At 44.9% G+C, this 18,757-nt stretch overlaps 1 protein-coding gene across 5 annotated transcripts in view; it reads right to left on the bottom strand.

The window, feature by feature from the left end:
- Positions 1 to 8,204: 8,204 nt before the first annotated feature.
- The window catches only part of SLC23A2 (solute carrier family 23 member 2), a 136,487-nt gene continuing 125,934 nt past the window's right edge, over positions 8,205 to 18,757 (bottom strand). For all 5 annotated transcript variants that reach the window (XM_028118656.2, XM_028118659.2, XM_028118660.2 and 2 more), the window contains 4 exons: positions 18,142 to 18,271; positions 17,338 to 17,475; positions 14,730 to 14,825; positions 8,205 to 12,875 (listed from right to left, as the gene is read on the bottom strand). In XM_028118656.2, the coding sequence (XP_027974457.1) occupies positions 12,643 to 12,875; positions 14,730 to 14,825; positions 17,338 to 17,475; positions 18,142 to 18,271 (597 nt within the window). In that variant the 3' untranslated portion in view covers positions 8,205 to 12,642. The remainder of the gene's footprint in view (positions 12,876 to 14,729; positions 14,826 to 17,337; positions 17,476 to 18,141; positions 18,272 to 18,757) is intronic.

Below are 18,757 nucleotides of genomic sequence, written 5' to 3'. Positions count from 1 at the left end.
AACTTCCAGAAGCATTAAACATTTAAACATAAAACATTAAAAATAAAAATCAAGGGGTGCCTGGGTGGCTCAGTTGGTTAAGCGTCTGCCTTCAGCTCGGGTCGTGGTCCCGGGGTCCTGGGATCGAGCCCCACATCGGGCTCCCTGCTCAGTGGGGAACCTGCTTCTCCCTCTCCTCCCCTGTCCTGCTCTCTCGCTCGTTCTGTCTCAAATGAATAAATAAAATCTTTAAAAAATAATAATAATAAAAAATAAAAATAAAAATCAAGAATGAAATCTTGAACTACACATGCAACCTAGGGGTGGAGAGATTGTCTTAAAATAGGAAACACACTTGCTCTGTGGACATGGGCATAATTAACTACATAAATATTAATAAAATCTTTATGTATTATGGATATTTAACTCTGCATTGTGAAATTTTCCCCCAAAATTTATTTGTCTATTAACATTGTTTCTGATATTTCTTGCCAAGAAATAGTAAAACAAATACATTTGGGAAAAAAAATTTGCAATACCGATGAAGACTTAAATATCTATAATACACAAAAAACTCTCACAAAATAAAAGATAAACCTAAATGAAAGATGAGCTAAGAATATGAACAGACCATTCATAGAAGGGAAAATCGAAATGACTGAGAAATTAAAAAAAAAAAAAGCTGCCTAAACACACTAGTGGGCAAAGGAAGGTAAGTTAAAGTCCAACGAGATATCAAGTTATAGTTGTTAGACTGTCATTAAGAGAAAGTTAACATCATTGCTGGCAGAGGTGCAGGGGTGAGGAGAGAGATGAGGTATTGTCCTGCCTGGCTGATGGAAACAGAATTACCATTGCCTTTAGAAAGACATCTGGTAAGATCCCTTAACATTTCCCTTAACATTTAAAATACACAGACTCTTGAGGCACCTGGGTGGCTCAGTTGTTAAGCGTCTGCCTTCGGCTCAGGTCACGATCCCAGGGTCCTGGGATAGAGCCCCACATCGGGCTTTCTGCTCCACGGGAAGCCTGCTTTTTCCTCTCCCACTCCCCCTGCTTGTGTTCCCCCTCTCACTGTGTCTCTCTCTGTCAAATAAATAAAATCTTTTTTAAAAAAGAATATTATGAAATCTTTATGAAAAAATGAGTCTGAGTGATGGAAGCTGACTCATAGAGATTTCCACAAGATATTGTCGAGAGAACAATGCAAGGTACAGAAAAGTGTGTGTAAGTGGATCCCCCTTTTTTTTTGTAGAGCAAACCCTGACAAAACATGAATGAATATATATGTGTGGTGTTGATGCCTATGTGTTTGTACAGATAGTTTACATGGTTGTGTGAACATGGAGAAATATTTGAATGCTACAAAGCATGTCGCCAACATGGATTACTAGAGCGACGCAGAAGGATGGGCGGAGGGAGAGGGGGATGGAAGAAGAGAAGTAAGTAGACAGAAATGATGGAAAGAAGTCTGCACGAAAAAAGAAATTGTTGTGTATAAGATCTTCTTTATGTTAAATTGTATCTCAGTGCAGAAAGTACCAGGAAAAAGAGAGATCTACATCTTCCCAATTGTAGGAAAGTCCCTGCTATACTGTAAAATGAAAAAAATCGAGTTTCAGAATGTAGTATGCCACCCTTCTATTTCAATAAAAACAAATCACAAGCACAATCCTTGTATATGTTTGTTTCGGATTATATGCATTTGTCGAACAAAGAGAACATTGTGAGAGGATACACCAGGTGGGTAATGGTGGTTATGCGTGGTGGGGCAGGACTGGGCGGGGGGGGCGCAGTTTTCACTTTTCACATCTTTGTATTGATTGAACTGTTTCACTGGTCACAATAAGCGCGTATTACTTTGATAGTTTCAAAACATCAACAGAGAAAGAAAAACTCTAAAGTAATGACAGGTTTCTTTCTCTTTCCATCTTCATTCGCCCCTGAACATTTGGCTTTGGATGAAGCCCAGCTCCCCACGCCCCATCTCTCACTCTACCTCATATGTGTGTAGACATTTGAGTCCCATTTGTAGAGGGACTTGATGTTACCTTCCACAAAAATCCCAGGTGGTGGTCAAAGTCAGAGAATGTGTCTGGGTATCTACGAGGCTTTTTGACAATTCTGGGCCACTTAAGGACTTGGCTAGTCTAGAGAACAGAGAGGAACTAGGGATGGGACCCACAACTGTACAGATTGACAAATCCAAGTCTCGGCGCGGGCCTGGCCAATTCTTTCAATAAAAGCACATATGCCATGATTGTGGCTCTATAAAAATATCTGTGTGTGCCCACGAGGCCTGGAGAGGGGTTAAAGAGGAATGAAACCTAGCCTGTTGAGGCTTTATATCTTAACCCCTATAATCCTAATACTCTGGATGAGCATTACTTCTGTTTACAGAGAAGTTAAATAGCATGCTCAAGGCTATATAGCTGGTCAGTTGTAGGTGGAAACGTATGAGCTGCGAATCCAATTTTAGATTGGTTTTTAACCTCTAATAGGGCACAGTTTTGGTAGTTCCAACAGATACAAAAGTAATAATGGTTCAAACCAGTGTGTCTCTCTCTCACACCAAAGCTTGGGCTGCTGTTTTCAGGAGTTCAGGCTCCTCCTTCCATATTTTCTTGCCCTCCCAGGTGTTGTCCTTGTTGAAATGGACCACGTTGGCTGGCCACGACCTCTGCCTTCCAGCAGGGAGGATTAGGGGTTGGGGGGGGAGGCAAGGATGAGGGTAAACATCTATCCTTTAAGAACACAACCCAGAGGTTGTACCTTCAGCCTTATTTACCCCTCACTTGCACAAGCCCAGTCACATGGTCCTACTGAGCTACAAGCAAGGTTGGGAAGTGTAGTCTTGGGCCCTTCTGAAATTGCATGACCATGGAAGAATGGAGGGATAGACCTTGGGGGACACTTGGAAGTGTCTGCCACAGTGGAAAGAGAACTTTCGAGATCTGAGCATGGATCTGTATACCTGCAAAGCTCATTCCCTGATCACCGAACCGCAATAAAAATGGTTAGGCTGCTACTCCAGGTGAAATATTATTTTAAAAAACTCTTCCGTTGTGCAAGAGGCTCATTCCTAGAAGATCCCTCGGAGAGTGATTCTTCCTGCTTCAAATTCATTCCCGTAATTTTCCTGAGCCCACAGATCACTCGCTGCCCAAGAGGTAAAACAAATTATACGTGTGCTCATAGGTGTATGCACACACACAAATAAAGGCCCTCTGACAACTTTGAGTCTCTAAGGACAGTTGCTTCATAGTTGATATAAATTGGGAATTTGAGGCTAGGCATCTCCATAGTGGTTGGAAGGTTGGGGCTGCAACGGGAAGTTTTCTTGTCCCTTTGCCTAGGCATGTGTCCAGAGACCACATCAGCCCAGTTCAGACCAGGGCTGCCTTGGTGTGTTGTGGGCACGAGACACAGTGCGGGAGTGGTCAGTATAGACTTCTGGGCACAGCTCAGGGGCAGATGCCAAAATTCCACCATCTGAGAGTCATTCAACTTGAGCCTGTGTGTTCAAACCTCACTGTGTCCTCCCCAACCTACCCCTCCCCTGGCCCCTAAGGATAGAATGTTCTGGAAGATTTTATCCACCAAGCCAGGTCATTTATAAGGCAAAATCTTCCTATACAGGACAAATGGCAGCAAACCCGCTGAGTGGTAGCTTTAGCACTTTCATATTTCTACTGAGTTATATTTGGCTACAACTGTTATTTTAATGTCAAGTACAATTTGAGGAGGTGCAATGTTTTATATTTGTATTAGAAGAGTACAGGGACTTTCTTATTTCTTAAACTGTGATATTACTGAGTATTCATAATACAATTTTTATCTTCTCAAAGATTTATGAGTAATTTAATTTGTATTTAAAAGTTTAAAAATACAAAAAAAATTAAGACAGAAAAATGGAATAAGTGTAAAACCTATAACCCCACTTCCCAAAGAAAATAATCAAAGATCTTGAGGTACATTTTTATTGCTTTCCTTTAAGCACAGGGTCACATAAATATGAAGGTATTTGTGATAAAACTGAAATGTTAGAAGAATACCTATGATGAGTTATTGCTAAATAAACCAGTCTGGTAAATGGATGCAGATGGAACCAAACTGAAGAAAGTCCAAGGAGAGGCCCACTCAAAAGATCTAAAGGATTTTAATTTCAACTCATAAGCTTTGGCGGGGGGGAAGTAATCAACCAAATCCACCATAAATCCTATTGTTGAGCAAACACAGACCTCCTTCTTTAGCATAAGCAGTCAGAAAAAAAAAAAAAAAACCCACCAGATAACATGAAAAGACTCCAGTCCCAAAGAAGGGTACATTCAGAGTAATTGGAAGAAACACTTTCCAATGAAACGTATGAAATGGGGGAAAACTTTTAAGCAAAGTCCCTAGGATATAGTTTCATTGGGACTTCAGAGGTTATGACATCTACGAAAACTTATCATAGAAGTGTTTTAATTTGAAATGCAATTATAGAGCCAAATAAAAAATTGCAATGTCCCCAGGAAACCACTGGATCTGGGAATTATCAATGGCTATAAACATCACAAAAGGAGAGACTATGTGCTGCCTCATAAAAGGACACACAGCCACTTATAAAGTAGTGCTCCCCCCAACCAACACCAGATTCAGGCAAAAGAACATGTTTAAGGGGCTGCACTCAGCACTTTTTTTTTTTTTTAAGATTCTATTTATTCATCTGAGACACAGAGCTAGAGAGAGAGAGAGAGAACATGAGCAGGGAGAGAGGCAGAGGGAGAGGGAGAAGCAGGCTCCTCGCTGAGCCAGGAGCCCAATGTGGGGCTCGATCCCAGGACCTGAGCCGAAGGCAGACACTTAACCATCTGAGCCACCCAGGCGCCCCTGTACTCAGCATTTCTGTAGGAAACTGCAGGACAAATAAATTGCTCAACAAACTGCAACAATGAGAGACGTATCAGCCAATAGCAATGATGAAGTATGAACATTTCAAACATTTGAGACAATTGCAAATTTAGACATTATTTGACCATATTAAAAACTATTGATTTTTAAGACATAATAGCTTTTTAAAAAACCTTTCAGTGGTAACTGGTGAAATATTTATAGATGAAGTAAGATGTCTGGGATTTGATCAGAACAATGAAGGAGGGAAAGTTGAGGGGTGTAGGTAAAACAAGATTGGCCAGGAGTCGATACCGATTAAGCTGGGTTGTGTGCATGTGGGGAGCAGTTATGTTCTCTACTTTTGTGTATGTTTGAAAATGACCAAAATAAATTGTTTAAAAATTGCACTAGAAGACATGAGCAAGAGGCTGAATATTCTAGAAAACCCAGTCAGTAACCTAGGTTGTTCCTCAGGAACTTCTCCCAGAACTTAGAGGAAATGGAAAAAGACAGCATGAGTGAAACTGTATGAAACCCACAGTAGAGACTTAGATGCAAGGTGGACATAAAATCAGGATTCTAGAAGGAGGCATGTACAGAACCACCATAGGACACCCAATACACTTCATTAAAGAACATTTCCATTATTGGTTTCTCCTTTAGCCACAGAGTTATTTAGCACTATTTTATACATCCAAATATACACACTTGTAAATTCAAGTATTTACTACCTTACAACTTAATTGTGCATAGTTAGGGAACATGTCCTGCACAATACCTATTCTTGAAATTTTTTTCAGGACTTGTTTTAATGCCTAGAACGAGAAGTTTTTAGAAACATCCCTGAGTGCTTGTGAAGAACACATATGCTCTAGGTGTCGGGTGTAGAGTTCTAACCATGCCCTTTGGTCACTTCTGTGCCTTGCTTAGTTTTTGCCTGCCTGACTTATCAAAAGGGAAGTGCTAGAATTTTCCACCGGCAGGTGGATTTGTCAGTTTCTTCCTATAGTTCTATCCATTTATGGATGAATTTTGAGGCTGTGTAAAATTAATGACTCTGTAAATTGAACCTTTCCATCATTACATCATGAACTTTCATATCCTTAACAAAGCTTTGTCTCAGATTTTGTGTGAAAATAAAATAAACGGTTTGTATTTGTCCCATGTGATTCTTCCCCATCCTTTTACCGTCAATTTTGCACATCCTTCCATAAACCAGTTTCTTGTAAATGATGCTCTTAAGCCTATCTGTGGTGAAGGACTTTTTGTTTTCCCCAAACCATTATAGCCCAAGACTTTTGAAAAATATGCCTTAAAAGATTAATAAAATTCTGGACTTGAAATGTAAAATACAGGCAAGCTATTTTAGTATTAGATTCAACACACATAAAACAACCGTCTAATTGTTTAGAAACTTTTTCACCTGAAGTTTCTAAGATGTTATCAAACCCTGAACAGATCTTGCAGCCTTCAACAGAGCCACACTTTTGAACTCCAGTGTTGTAAACATAAACCAGGATTTTGTTCTATGTGTCCTAACATCTATCTTTTAATTGGCAAGTTTAGTTCATTGTTATTGGTGCATTTGGACGTGTTTCTCTCTTTTCCCCCAACACCAAGTTCATATGGCCTCAAATTACAATTTGAGACCACGTGCTATAGACCGTGCCCGCCACCCCCCCCCCCCCAGTTCATAATAAAATCTACTCCCCAAAGTAACAGTATTAGGAGGTGGAGCCTTTCAGGTGATTAGGTCATGAGGTGGGATCGGTGAATCCCTCATGAGTGGGATTAGTGGCCTCATCAAGGAGGCCCCAAAGAGAGATCCTTTGCCTCTTCCACCATGTGAAGACACAGTAAGGATGGCCATCCATGGACGGGGAGAGAGGTCCTCACCAAACACAGCACCTGCTGGAGCCGTGACTTCCAGCCTCCAAAACCGTGAGAAATGTTTGTTTCTAAGCCACCCAGTCTATGGTTTTCTGTGCAGCCAAAATGGGCCAAGACAGGTTTACCAAGGTATTTACTGCACACCTTACCCTCTATCATCTCCTACAGCGCCTCCTGGGTTTGTCTCCTCCTGAGTCAACTACTTCATCCTAAGTATTTAAATGGGGGCATGTGGGTAGATAGGCGTGAAATTCTTAAGTTCGAAGTCTTTTTCCTTCAGTCCTTAGAAATGTTACCTCCACACACAGGGTTGCTGCTGGAATATTGTCCATTGCTTCTGGATCGTGGTCTCCAGAAGCTTTCAGAATGAGCTTTGTCTTTGGTAATCCTAAATTTTACTACCCAGCAGTGAAGATGAACTACATCACAGACACATACCAACATGGAAGAATCTCTTAATAGTGGGTGAAATGTGATAATACACTGTTACTTTTTACATGATGTTAAAAAACATGCAAAACAGGCTAAACAGTAAACTGTTTACGAACGCATATATATGGGCAAGATTGTGAAGCCAGGAAAGGACCAACCCAAAACCCAGACAGTGATTCTCTCTTGGCGGATGGGGCACGGCGGGTGGCGGGGAGGAGGTCGGTCTGAAGTACTGGTAATGTGCTTTTGTCCTGCTAGAGGTGAGAACACGGGTATTTTAATACCTTGGTTTTTTGTTTTTTGGGTTTTTGCATGCCCATTGTGTAAACATTTCACCTGGTGACTGGTTGCCCAGTGGCAGCTTACAGGTCAGGGTACTGGGGACAGGAGGCGGCAGGATGCACACCCTATGGGAGTAGCTGTGGGGGCCACTCATGGCCCCAAATGCCAGAGATGAAGCAGGGATGGAGACAAGAATGGGGTAACTCTTAAGTTTGCTCTAAAGGAAGAAATACACGGGAGTCCCTCTGCACCCACGTTCATGCCCCACCAGGAGGCCTGACGGAATGAGCTTTCACCAGCGGCTCTCAAGCTCAGCCCCAGGCCTTTATGGCATCCACGCCTCAGCGGTCCTTGCCCCAGCACCGATCCTCGGCCGGGCTGAAGCTGCTCCGGGAGCCTTTGGTCCCACCGTGTGGACAGACAGCTTCCCTGTCCGGCCTCCAGATGTCGCTGCCTTAGTAAGAGACGCAGTTTCACCCACAGTCCAGCAGGGTGCATTCCGGAATGGAAGGCTCACTCAGGCTTCCCCCCAAGGCGCCTGCTGTGGTTCTCTGGGCGCAGGAACAGAGGATGCTTTGACTCCTGCTTTCCTCCTTTTAAGTCTTCCAGGACCCCGACAACGGTTAACATCTGAGGCTTGCCGAAGCGAGTTTTTTATTAGTCAATTTCCCTCCCCTAGGTGATGACTTTTAATTAATGGCAAATTTCTTAAAGACCAGCCAAAGAAGGAGGCACAAGAACACAACTGCGTCCAGGAGAGCTTTTATTTGTACGGAACAGTTTTAAAAATACAGAATAAAATAGCTTTATCTCTACTATTATTCACAACATCTGGTCCAAATATTACATATTTTTAAAATACTTAAACGTTTAATGAAGCCATGTTAGAAAAACAATATGAAAATTCTTTTTAAAAACTCCATAAAAGAATTACACATCTCAAAAAACAACCCCACCCCCAAATACCCTCGGTATGCAAAATAAAAATAAAAAACAAAGAAAATCCCCGAAAGGTAGAGAGCCAAAGTCAGTCACAAAAACTCAAGGAAAATATAGGCATCCCCACTCCTTTAAGAACAGTCAGAAATTTATTAATGTGTCAAACAAAGGTTATTACCAACGAACAGAAAAGGGTATCAACTTGAACTGTCAGTAAGACGGCAACACTGGTGAGGGTGCCCTACATGCCAGGAAACAAACACAGCACGTCTAAGGACGCTGGATGTGGCTCCTGTGGAGTGAGGACGAGGCACGGTCAAGAACAACCTCAAAGGACAGGAATGTGTGTGAGGCTGCTGAAAAGGGGTGCCCAGCGCTAACGTGCTTTCCATGTCCACGGGTGGGAGCTGAATGCCTGCCACTGCGGGCGGTCTTCCTGCGCTACTCGGGATGTGACTGCAGGTCAAGTGGTGGGTGTCCAAATCCTAAGGGGACAGAGCACCACACGCACAGCGTGTGAAAACCCCAGGCGCTTCTGAGGCCAACCACCCCACCCCCGAAGTCTCAGGCCCCACCCACAGCCACAGCTCGGCACGGCGACAGCATGGCCCGGCCCCGGCCAGGTACCGGAATGAGGCTTCTGCCACAGTTACCTATCCACCTTCCACCTGACCTGGCCACGCCTGCCACATCGGTATTATGGAAGATTATAACTGCCAACTTCAAGTCGAAGTTGCCAGTACCGGTATTTCAGCAGGGCCGTGAACTAAAGAAGGAACAAGTTAGCTCATGGTGATAAAATAGACGCATGGGTAAATAAAGTATACACACATACTAGAGATTCATCAATGGAGAAATTCTATTATCACATGACATTGTCATGAAAATTATATCATTCCCTCCCTGGAAAACTGTGACTATTATCCTGGGTAGAAATGTTATTTTACTATATGGAAATACTGCAAGATTCATGCATAAACCAAGTCGTCATCATGAAAGTCATTATTTTACAGTATAAAGCAAATCCTGTGTGTGAATTTGTTACCATGAAAATGGGAAACCATCGGGACTCATGACGCTTCATTCTAGCTGGCCTGGTTAAGCCACTTCTCTTGCCCTCACCCATCACCAGAAACTTACTACAAGTTAACATCCGAAACCCTCTTAAGAAAGAGTCTGTATGAACCAATCTCAGTTTAATTCCCTAATGAGACAAAGACTGGAGCCATTTCCCATTATTCGGTCAACCATGTTAGATGTTTTATTAAAACCAGTGGTGGGATCTCCCTTGCCACCCACCGTGATGTGACAGCCATCTACTGTCCTTATAAATACTTTCTACTTCTCACATCAAGTCCCCCAAGGTGAATGTAAAGATGGTGGGTAGGTGGTCACTATGGAAACTGGAGTCTGAATGCCCCGCCCAAGGACATTTACATCCCAAACCCTTTGAAACATTCTATTGGCCAAACAAAGCATGGTGGGTACCTGGCCCCAGTAGTGCAGGCCAACCATGGAAGTGGGAAGTGCACAGACGCAGACTAGGAACAGCCACTGTGTTCTCCCAAACCTCCCTTTCATGCGTGTGCTAAAGCCTAAGGAGCAGACGAATACATATTTCTCTTGATTACAGACTCATTCTGTAGCATATTTGCCAGCAGGAGGACCACTATCTAAAATGGCATTAATCATCAGGAGACTCCAATCACTCAAGCCGAGGTGAGTTTCACAGGCTGTGCAGAAAGTACCAGACTCAATGGGCCCTCTAGTCGGGCTGCCCTCTTTCCTCGCCACTTCCTGTACCCCCCCTTCCCCCTGCCTTAGGGAATCTAAAAGTTGGCCCCAACGGAACAAAAAGGGCGAAAACCCTCATTTCTAACAGAACGTGGGGGTATAGGGCTTCCCTCCACATTTAAAAGCTTGCAGAAGACATCCCCCAGACCAGCACACTTGGAACCACCCAATAAAACCGAGCCCAAGGAGGGGTTTTCAGAAGGGAGTGGGTTTCTGGATGTCTGAAGCATATCTTGAGTGTCACGCACTGGGAGGGAAGATGCCAGATTGAAAGTTAAGATTATCCAATGGTTCACATGCTTTTATTTGGATATTTGGTCCTTCTGCTCCCCTAGAGAGCTAGAATCTCTGGCATGTTTAACAGTTTTCCCCACTTTTCAGAACAGAGAAATTAGAGATGCTGAGCAAAAAACCCAAATAGAAGAAAACTGAGAGCGACTCGGTGCAGGAGGGCCTTCGGCATTGAGTGCTTACCAAGTTAAAGGGATGAAAGTCGTTAGTTAACCAGTGTGCTTCTAAAGTTAACTATGCATCAGATACAATTTTTAAAAACATACAAAATTAAATGTAATTTAGAATCTTTTTTTTTTTTTTTTACTTAATCTGCAACCAGATCTTGGCAAACAATGCAGTGGCTGTAAAACTGTTCTTGCCAGAATACGCCTTGAAGCCCCAAACTTCCCAGGAGTCAGGGAGGCTAGGGGGACAATAATGCTGCCAAGGACATCCCAGCGTGGTGGAGCAGAGCCAGCTGTGGGGGCAGCGGACTTATCCTGTGGACACAAGGCAGCTGAGAACCATGCCCTGCTGTCAGAGACAGGAACACCCGCGGCTGTCCAAGGCTCAACCAGGTCAAGGAGCCGCCTAGGAAGCATCACCTCACATGGTGAGGTCACTCCTTGGTGTTTCAGGGTTTTCCTTTGGCTGACAAATTTCAAACCAAATTCCACAGAAGTCATTTTTTCACAGAGGATTTAGTGTTATTAACAAGAACTGGACGGAAGGGGCCCTGCCAACTGCTTTTTGTCACCACCTTCTGCAATGACTTAAATAGGAAAGGTGCATTTGGCCAGGGGGTCTAATCTTCCCCTCTGCAAAATTAAGATCCAGTGGACACACAACATGACAACCCACACACAGTCTCCTTAAGCCTTAAGTGCCAGAAAAGACTCGAAACAGAACTGCAGTGATGAATTTACCAGGATGCCCGACCCTTCAATATGGCGGCTCTGTTGATTACCTGCCCCCAGCTTCCCTTCTTCACAAAACAAATTCACGTATAACTTAACCCATGGTTTCTGGGCTCTGGTCCAGTAGTCAGTTTTGATAAATAGATTAGGCATTACAGTATTTACACTTTCATGGTATCAAGCAATACAAAACACAACCACAATAATGGTTACTGGCCTTCAAAAGCCATGACGACAAGCTTCCCTGATGGTGTCCACAGCTTTACAAATGCTGGTTCTTTTCTTAAAGGGAGGTGAGGGGTAGGGGACAAGTAACAGGGATGCACGGTAAGAGGGTCACATGGAAAACACTGATTTCAAAAAACCTGCTATAGTCATAACATTAAATAGGAATAGAATCTTGTAATTTATAGACAAGCGCAACAGTAACCGACATCCACATGATAGCAGAGTCAAGACTCCCATACACATCTGCTTAGTGCCCTTGTGTGGCACTCTACCCATCACACCGGCCCAGAGTGACAAATGTCAGATAGAGTGTCTCAGTCAGAGTGACAAAGAAGCCTATGAGATGTGCTGGCCCACCCTGGGCCGGGGGCACCAAGATAGAGCAGCTGAAGACCAGATATGACTTCAGGTACTTCCCCTTTCCCTCCAATCCCCCAAACAGATGTCGGTTCTAGTAATACCTGTACAGAACTTACCCACGCACAGACATGGGCCGGGGGTAACCATGTCACGGTTTTCAATCAGGTCAGTAGCGTCCTCCTACAGGAGGATCAGGGAACACAGAATCACCTTTGACCCTCAGCTGTGACAGTGTGAGGAGACTGGTGTCCCTTGACCAGAGGGGGTCTCTGCGGGTTGCAGGCCAAAGTCAAATAAAACAGAAGCAGGTCCAGTGCTTCTGGGACAGAAAGCCCCTGGACCGTGGCAGCGGCTCGTGAGAAAGCTAGCCCAGGGTGGTAGGAGGAGACCAAAACCAAGGAACCGCTGTGGATTTCAAACACCCACTCCCACAGGAGGATAGGAAGTTCAATGGATGCTCTCAAGGGCAAGGGGTAGGGCTTAAATAAGGAGACCAGTGAGACACGATAATAGACACGATCACCACCCACAACAAAAAAGCTATCTGTAATCGTCTTAGCCCTGGGTGCAGAAGGTAAATGCAGATATACAAACATATATGTTACTGCTTGTTACTCAGCAAGGAACTACAGCTTCATGCCTCACTGCGGCTGGGCCACAGGGTGACCTACAGCTATACTGTGGCCTGTGAGTCCTCGTCCGAACTCCGGCTGGTGGCACTCTTCCCGAGGCCTTTCCACGTGTAGCCCACAAAGGTTGGGCTGATGGGTAAGTAGCTGAAGCATCTGTATTTTTTAATAATGTTCATGCCAAATGGCAAATCGTAGGATTCCATGCCATCGAGCGACTTGCTCCCTTTGCCCACACCCTTCTTCCATTTCCTGATTCCTCTTTCTTCTGGAGTACCTGCAACACACACACACACAAAACAATGGAATAGAATGTTTAGCTTGACAGTTCCACCGAGAGTTGAGATGACCAGTGTGCCGTCCCACATACGGAACCCGCCAGGACAGCAAGGAGCCCTTGTCGGGGAGTTGACGGCACTCGGCCATCCAGGTGCCTGAGCCAGAAATCTAAGAATCGCTAACCCATCCTTGTTCCTTTGGCTCCACATTCAAGCGATCTGATGGTTCTGCCTCCTCCCTGTCCTTCCACGTGACCCATTTCCTCAACTGTCACTGTTGAGGTCCGGCCCGTGCCACATTTCTGCTTTCCAGGGTCATCATAACGGTCCCTCCCTTACTGGCTGGCTGCCCTTCCATCTCCCTATCTCCTTCCCCAAATCTGTTCTCAACAAACAACAAAAGAACTTCTGAACTGGACCCAGTCTTCATTGTACAATTTACAATGCCTTCAACAACTGGTCAGGACAAACCACCCCCCTACCACCCCCCATCTAGGCATACCGAGTTTTATCCTACTTTGCTGTGTGTGTGTGTGTGTGTGTGTGTGTGTGTGTGTGTGTGTGTGAGAGAGAGAGAGAGAGAGAGAGAGAGAGAGAGAAAGAGAGAGAGAGAGAGAGAAAGAAAGATGGGAGGGAGAAAGGGAGAGGGATGCACTCGCTTGTATTCCCCACTTGTCATGTCCCTTCTATGAGGGTGAACTTCCACTGGCGTTAACAATCGGGGCCACTCTATACCCTGGCAGATGAGTCAGGGAGAATGATCTGGGCCCATAGGGCTCAGCAACCCGAGCCCTGGGCTGATCTCATAAATCTTCTCAGTGCAGAGAGGCGCACTGGCACCTGCTCTTGGCTACATGGGACACCAGACAACACACTTCTCTGCCCAAGCCTAGATGATGAGTTCGAGTCCATGGTGCAGTATAAGAAACATCATTATTTCTTACATCTAAACTACGCCCTCCCATCAGTGTTTCTGTAGCGAAGCTTTCATTTCCATCTGTCTGACTCCTGTGCCTCTCTCTCAATTCGCTCAGATGAGGAGCATGTGTTAGTTATTGACATCCATGAATCTAACATGTACCACGTATTCATGCACATGAACACATCTGCCTGATGTGTTCATCCCTAGTTTCCCCAGCAACCTCTTCATTGAGGCTTTTTGGAGGTGTGCAGTCTTCAGGGCAAATTCCTCAACAAAACCTTCAAGCTCAAGAATAAGTATCAGCATGTCTTGATGGAAGGTCAATCTACGAGCGTGTCCATAGCAGCACTTTCCAACGGCACCAGCAGCCTCCTCTGGGAAGCTGGGAAGGCTGTGAGGCAGGGCCCACAACACATCCTCGTCCAGGGCCCAGCACTGGGCATAGAATGCTGAGGAACAAGGGTCCCGGGCGTCAGAGAAGACAGCTGCCTCCATCTATCCCTCAGTCACCAATCCTGGCAACAGCCTGCGCCCACCATACTCACCATCTTTTGGTCTTAGTTGGTGGGGGGCCTGCCTCAGGAAGGAGGGGGAGGAACCCCACGGGCTGTCAGCAGCTCAGAGGAGTGTCTGAGCAAGCTGATGGAAACCGCTGCAGAGACTGAGGCCAGCTGACAGGAGGCAGACAGCCTGGAGAGTGCCCGTGGGTAAGGGACTTCCTGCTTTCTCCTAACTCAGCAGGGAGGAAAAAACCCACTAGGTTTATCAGCAAAAAACGGATTCATAAAAGGAGGCTGAGAGTGTCTTAACCACTTAAAGACCGTTTTAACCAGCGATGGCTTTGAACTGATTCACTCTGCCAGCTTCCGTATTTATTTGGCAGAACGAGTACTTCCCATGTGGCAAAGGCATGTTGGGTATGTACACATACCTGGGATGGTGTTATCCAAGATAAAAGCCACGCAGCCTCCTACAAACATAGCAGTTGTGAGAAGAACATTCAACACCTGATCGATTCCTGTTATTCCTGGAAACAGAACACAGTGGTAGGGTCACTGCCACAGCCAGGAAGAAGCACCGGGGCGGGCACCAATCACCAATGTGATGCATGAAAGTGCAAATTTCTGTTGTACAGGAGCAGATAAATTTTTGCCAGTAACATTTTAACTGTTATAAATAATTTCAACAATAATCAAGAGATTATCTCTATAAGGAAAACTCCCCAAGAGTGGGCCATAGAAGACAAATCTAAGAGTGAAACTCACCCATAATGAACTAGAAAGCCACTGGGGCGTGGTGTTAGCAGATTAAGAAAAAAATTAATAAAAAGATGGCTGTTGTAAGGCTGAAAATATCACAAAGTGAATAAGACGACAATGAAAACATTTGTGGTATTTGGAATCAGATAAAGGGTTTCAGAATCCTGGATCACTGATTTGTGCTTAGCTGCTTTTAATTAGGAACAATTGGATGTATATAAATGAACTCATATGAATATGATATATTAAAATGTAAAAAGCAGCAAGAATCTCCTTGTTATCAGAAGCTCCCACACCTGGGTGGCTCAGTTGGTTTCGGACCAGGTCATGATCTCAGTGTCGTGAGATCACGACCTGCGTCAGGCTCTGAGATCAGCGGGGAGCCCACCCACCCCCGCCCCCGCTCACATATGTGCACACCTGAGCACGCTCTAAAATAAAATAAATAAAATCTTTAAAATATATGATCATCAATGGAAAATAACAAGTGTTGGCAAGAATGTGGAGAAACAGAAACCCCTGAGCATAACTGGTGGGAATCAGCTTGGCAGTTCCTCAAAACGTTAAAACCTAGAATTACCCTATTTCCCAGCAATTCTACTCCTAGGTATATACCCAAGAGAACTGAGAGCAGCGACTCAAATACAGCTGATGCCCACTACTGGCAGATTCTGTATTTGTGAATTGACCTACACCCTCAAATTTATCTATAAACCCAAAATGAGTACTCCTGGCTTTCACACTCATTCACAGAGCAGCACAAACTTTGGGTCACCCAACATGTGTGATCCCAGCCGAGATTAAACTAGGTAATGCTCTGCCTTCTTGTCTCAGCTCTCACACCTCATCTCAAGTGTGCTTGCAGCAGTCTGTTCAATAGCACTTCCCCATTTTTGTGGTTTTGGTTGGTGATTTCGTTGTTTACGATGGCCCCCAAGTGCTGTCTACTGTTCCTAAGAGTAGGCCTCCCTGAGGCCGTGCTGTGCTGTTAGAGGAGTTACCCTGCTGTTGGCTGCTGCTCCCCTAGAAGGGGTGGGTCAGGATTTGCTAATTCCATGCTCACAGTGACTTTCCAGGACACGGCTAGCTGAGTGAGGACTGACCACACTGGTACACCACTGTTCACAGCTGTGCTGTTCACAACTGTCAGAGGGCAGGAACAGCCCAATGTCCATTCCTGGACAAACGGATAAATAGATTATGGTGTGTGTGTGTATATACACACACACACAATGGAATATTATTAGTCATGAAAAGGAATGAAATATTTTTACATAAATCTCAAAAACATTATGCTAAGTGAAAGAAGCCAGACATCATGTATTGTATTATTCCATATATGTGAAATATCCAGAAGAGGTAAAATCCACAGAAACAGAAAGCAAATTGGTGGTTGCCTGGGGCTGGGAGAAGGGGGCTAATAGGGATTAACTGCTTAATGGGTGTGGAATTTTATTTTGGGGTGAGGAGATGGTTTTGGAAACTAAATAGAGATGGTGGTTACATGACATCGCAAATGTACGAAGATGGCACCGAACCGTTCACTTTAAAATAGTTAATTTAATGTTATATAAATTTTACCTCAAAAAATATATATATAAAACGGTCCCCAATTCTGCATAAAATGTCAACAGCAATCGTTTCCCCTTGGGGGCACCTGGGTGGCTCAGTCAATTGAGTGTCCGACTCCTGATTTCTGCTCAGGTCATGATCTCAGGGTCGTGAGATGGAGCCCTACATCAGGCTCCCCGCTGGGCGAGGAGTCTGCCTGAGATTCTCTTTCTCTCCCTCGCCCTTTGTCCCTCCCCTCCTCTAAAAAGCATGGTTCCCTTTTGTTCATTTTTCATGACTCAGGTTATTAAAATAAAAAGGTATTAAAAAGGTTAATCTTGAATTCAACGCAGTTATATAATCCCAGTAGAAAGACATGTATTTGAAAGTCTATGAAGCTGAGTTTTAAGAAATTATACATTTTCATAAAGCATTAGTCTGACAAATTAAAAGGTTTTACACACAGGCCTTCTCCCAAAAGACAGGGTCCCAGTCAATAAAGACCTTAATGTGCACATGAGTCACGTGCTCACGCCAGCTCATACCAGATGTGCAGTGGGGGCTTCCAGATCAGCGGCAGCAGAGCAAGGCTTGAATGAAATACATGGATGAATGTCTGAGGAGACAACTCCTGAAGTTCTAAAGCCCTCTCTGACTGGGGATGGGCTGTCTGTGAACCAGCAGCTGGGGTTCCAACTACCCCCAAGATTCGAGGCCAGTTTTCCTTACCTGTGACGAGAGGGTTCTGTCTGAGGTAACTTGGAAGGACAAGCCCAAAGAAGATCGAAAATCCAAGCACAAAGAGGTTCCGGGAAGAATTTAAGTCGATGAACTGCAGGTTGGAGAGCCCAACAGCTGTGATCATTCCTGGAGAGAAAGAGCAGACGGCAATTTGCACTGAGCTCACCTACAGACAGGTGACGGGCCACACACAGCCTCCCCACATCGCCCCTTCTCTGTCCCACCAGAAACCACCTGGGACACAGAACAGTGAGTGACAGGACACGGTCGAAACGGGACCACCTGGCTCTCTGATCCAAATGACTCTTGGCCTAAGCACCATCTGGACTGACACAGGGACACAAACATCATATGACACTTTCTTTAGACCAAGCAGAAAACTAAGAACATGAGTTGCCCCCTGAGAACCTCTCTGCAAACATTTTGATTAAACTGGGAAACCCACCAGAAGACCTGGGCCCTGACCACAACTGGATGGCACATAGATCATGTCAAATCCCATGGTAAAAATTGTCAGTTTTAAATGGCCACTAGGGGAGAATTTAAATTGATTAGATAAACCAATTAAAGATTATGGTCATCTTATTTTTTCTAGAACAAGTATGCTCCATTTGGTTCTACCTTTAACATAAATTCAACTCAGAGATGGATGGAGATTTTTATGCTTTCAAGGTGTATCCCTTTGGATTTTTAAACAGAAATGTATTATTACCTTCCATCTCATGGAAGGGATTCGCTAGCAAACGTGAAGAGGAGGAGAGAGGTCAGGCTACCAAGGAAACGGGATTTTACCGAAGAGAGTACAGAAGAGGGCGCCGAGCACCGGATCCGGGAGGGAGGCGAAGAGGGCACTAAACTTGCCGATCATGCCCAGCGCCAGCATGAGGGCCGCGCCGTACTGGATCACCCGGCGACTGCCGACCTGGGGACATACCAGAAGCCAGACGGCACTCAGCGCCAGTTCTGCACCCATTCTCATCCAGTGCCCCCCCCACCCCGGGGGGCAAATGTGACAAAAGCCCCAGGCAACCCCTAGATTACTCTTCAAACTTTTAGTGGAGAGGTCTCGTCAGACAATGAGGACTGATCTCAGGGCACAGTTACTATAAAGACACCCAGAGTGAAGAGATTCCCTCTCCTCTTTCTTATCCTGCCCCCCGTTCCTCCCCCACCCCACCTCCCTGGGAGGAAGGCAGCACCAGGGCTCGGCCTCTGCTTCTTGGCGCCCTGGGTGATGTCACTGCAGGCATGGCCCTGCTCCGGCTCTGTCCCGGGTTTTGAATGCCCCTACAGTCAGCGGCTGGGATGACCTTCTAACGTCAAATGCAAAAACCCCACTTCAACCTGCTTTTCTCTTCTGGGCTCTTGGAATCACCCTTTACCAAGTTAACCCACCCCAAAGCTGATT

The sequence above is a fragment of the Eumetopias jubatus genome, unplaced genomic scaffold, assembly GCF_037043125.1.
Source record: "Eumetopias jubatus isolate StellerSeaLion01/CBP00866 unplaced genomic scaffold, mEumJub1_p1.0 scaffold_9, whole genome shotgun sequence".
In the NCBI taxonomy this organism is placed as follows: Eukaryota; Metazoa; Chordata; class Mammalia; order Carnivora; family Otariidae; genus Eumetopias; species Eumetopias jubatus.
This window is presented reverse-complemented; position numbering and strand designations above follow the sequence as displayed.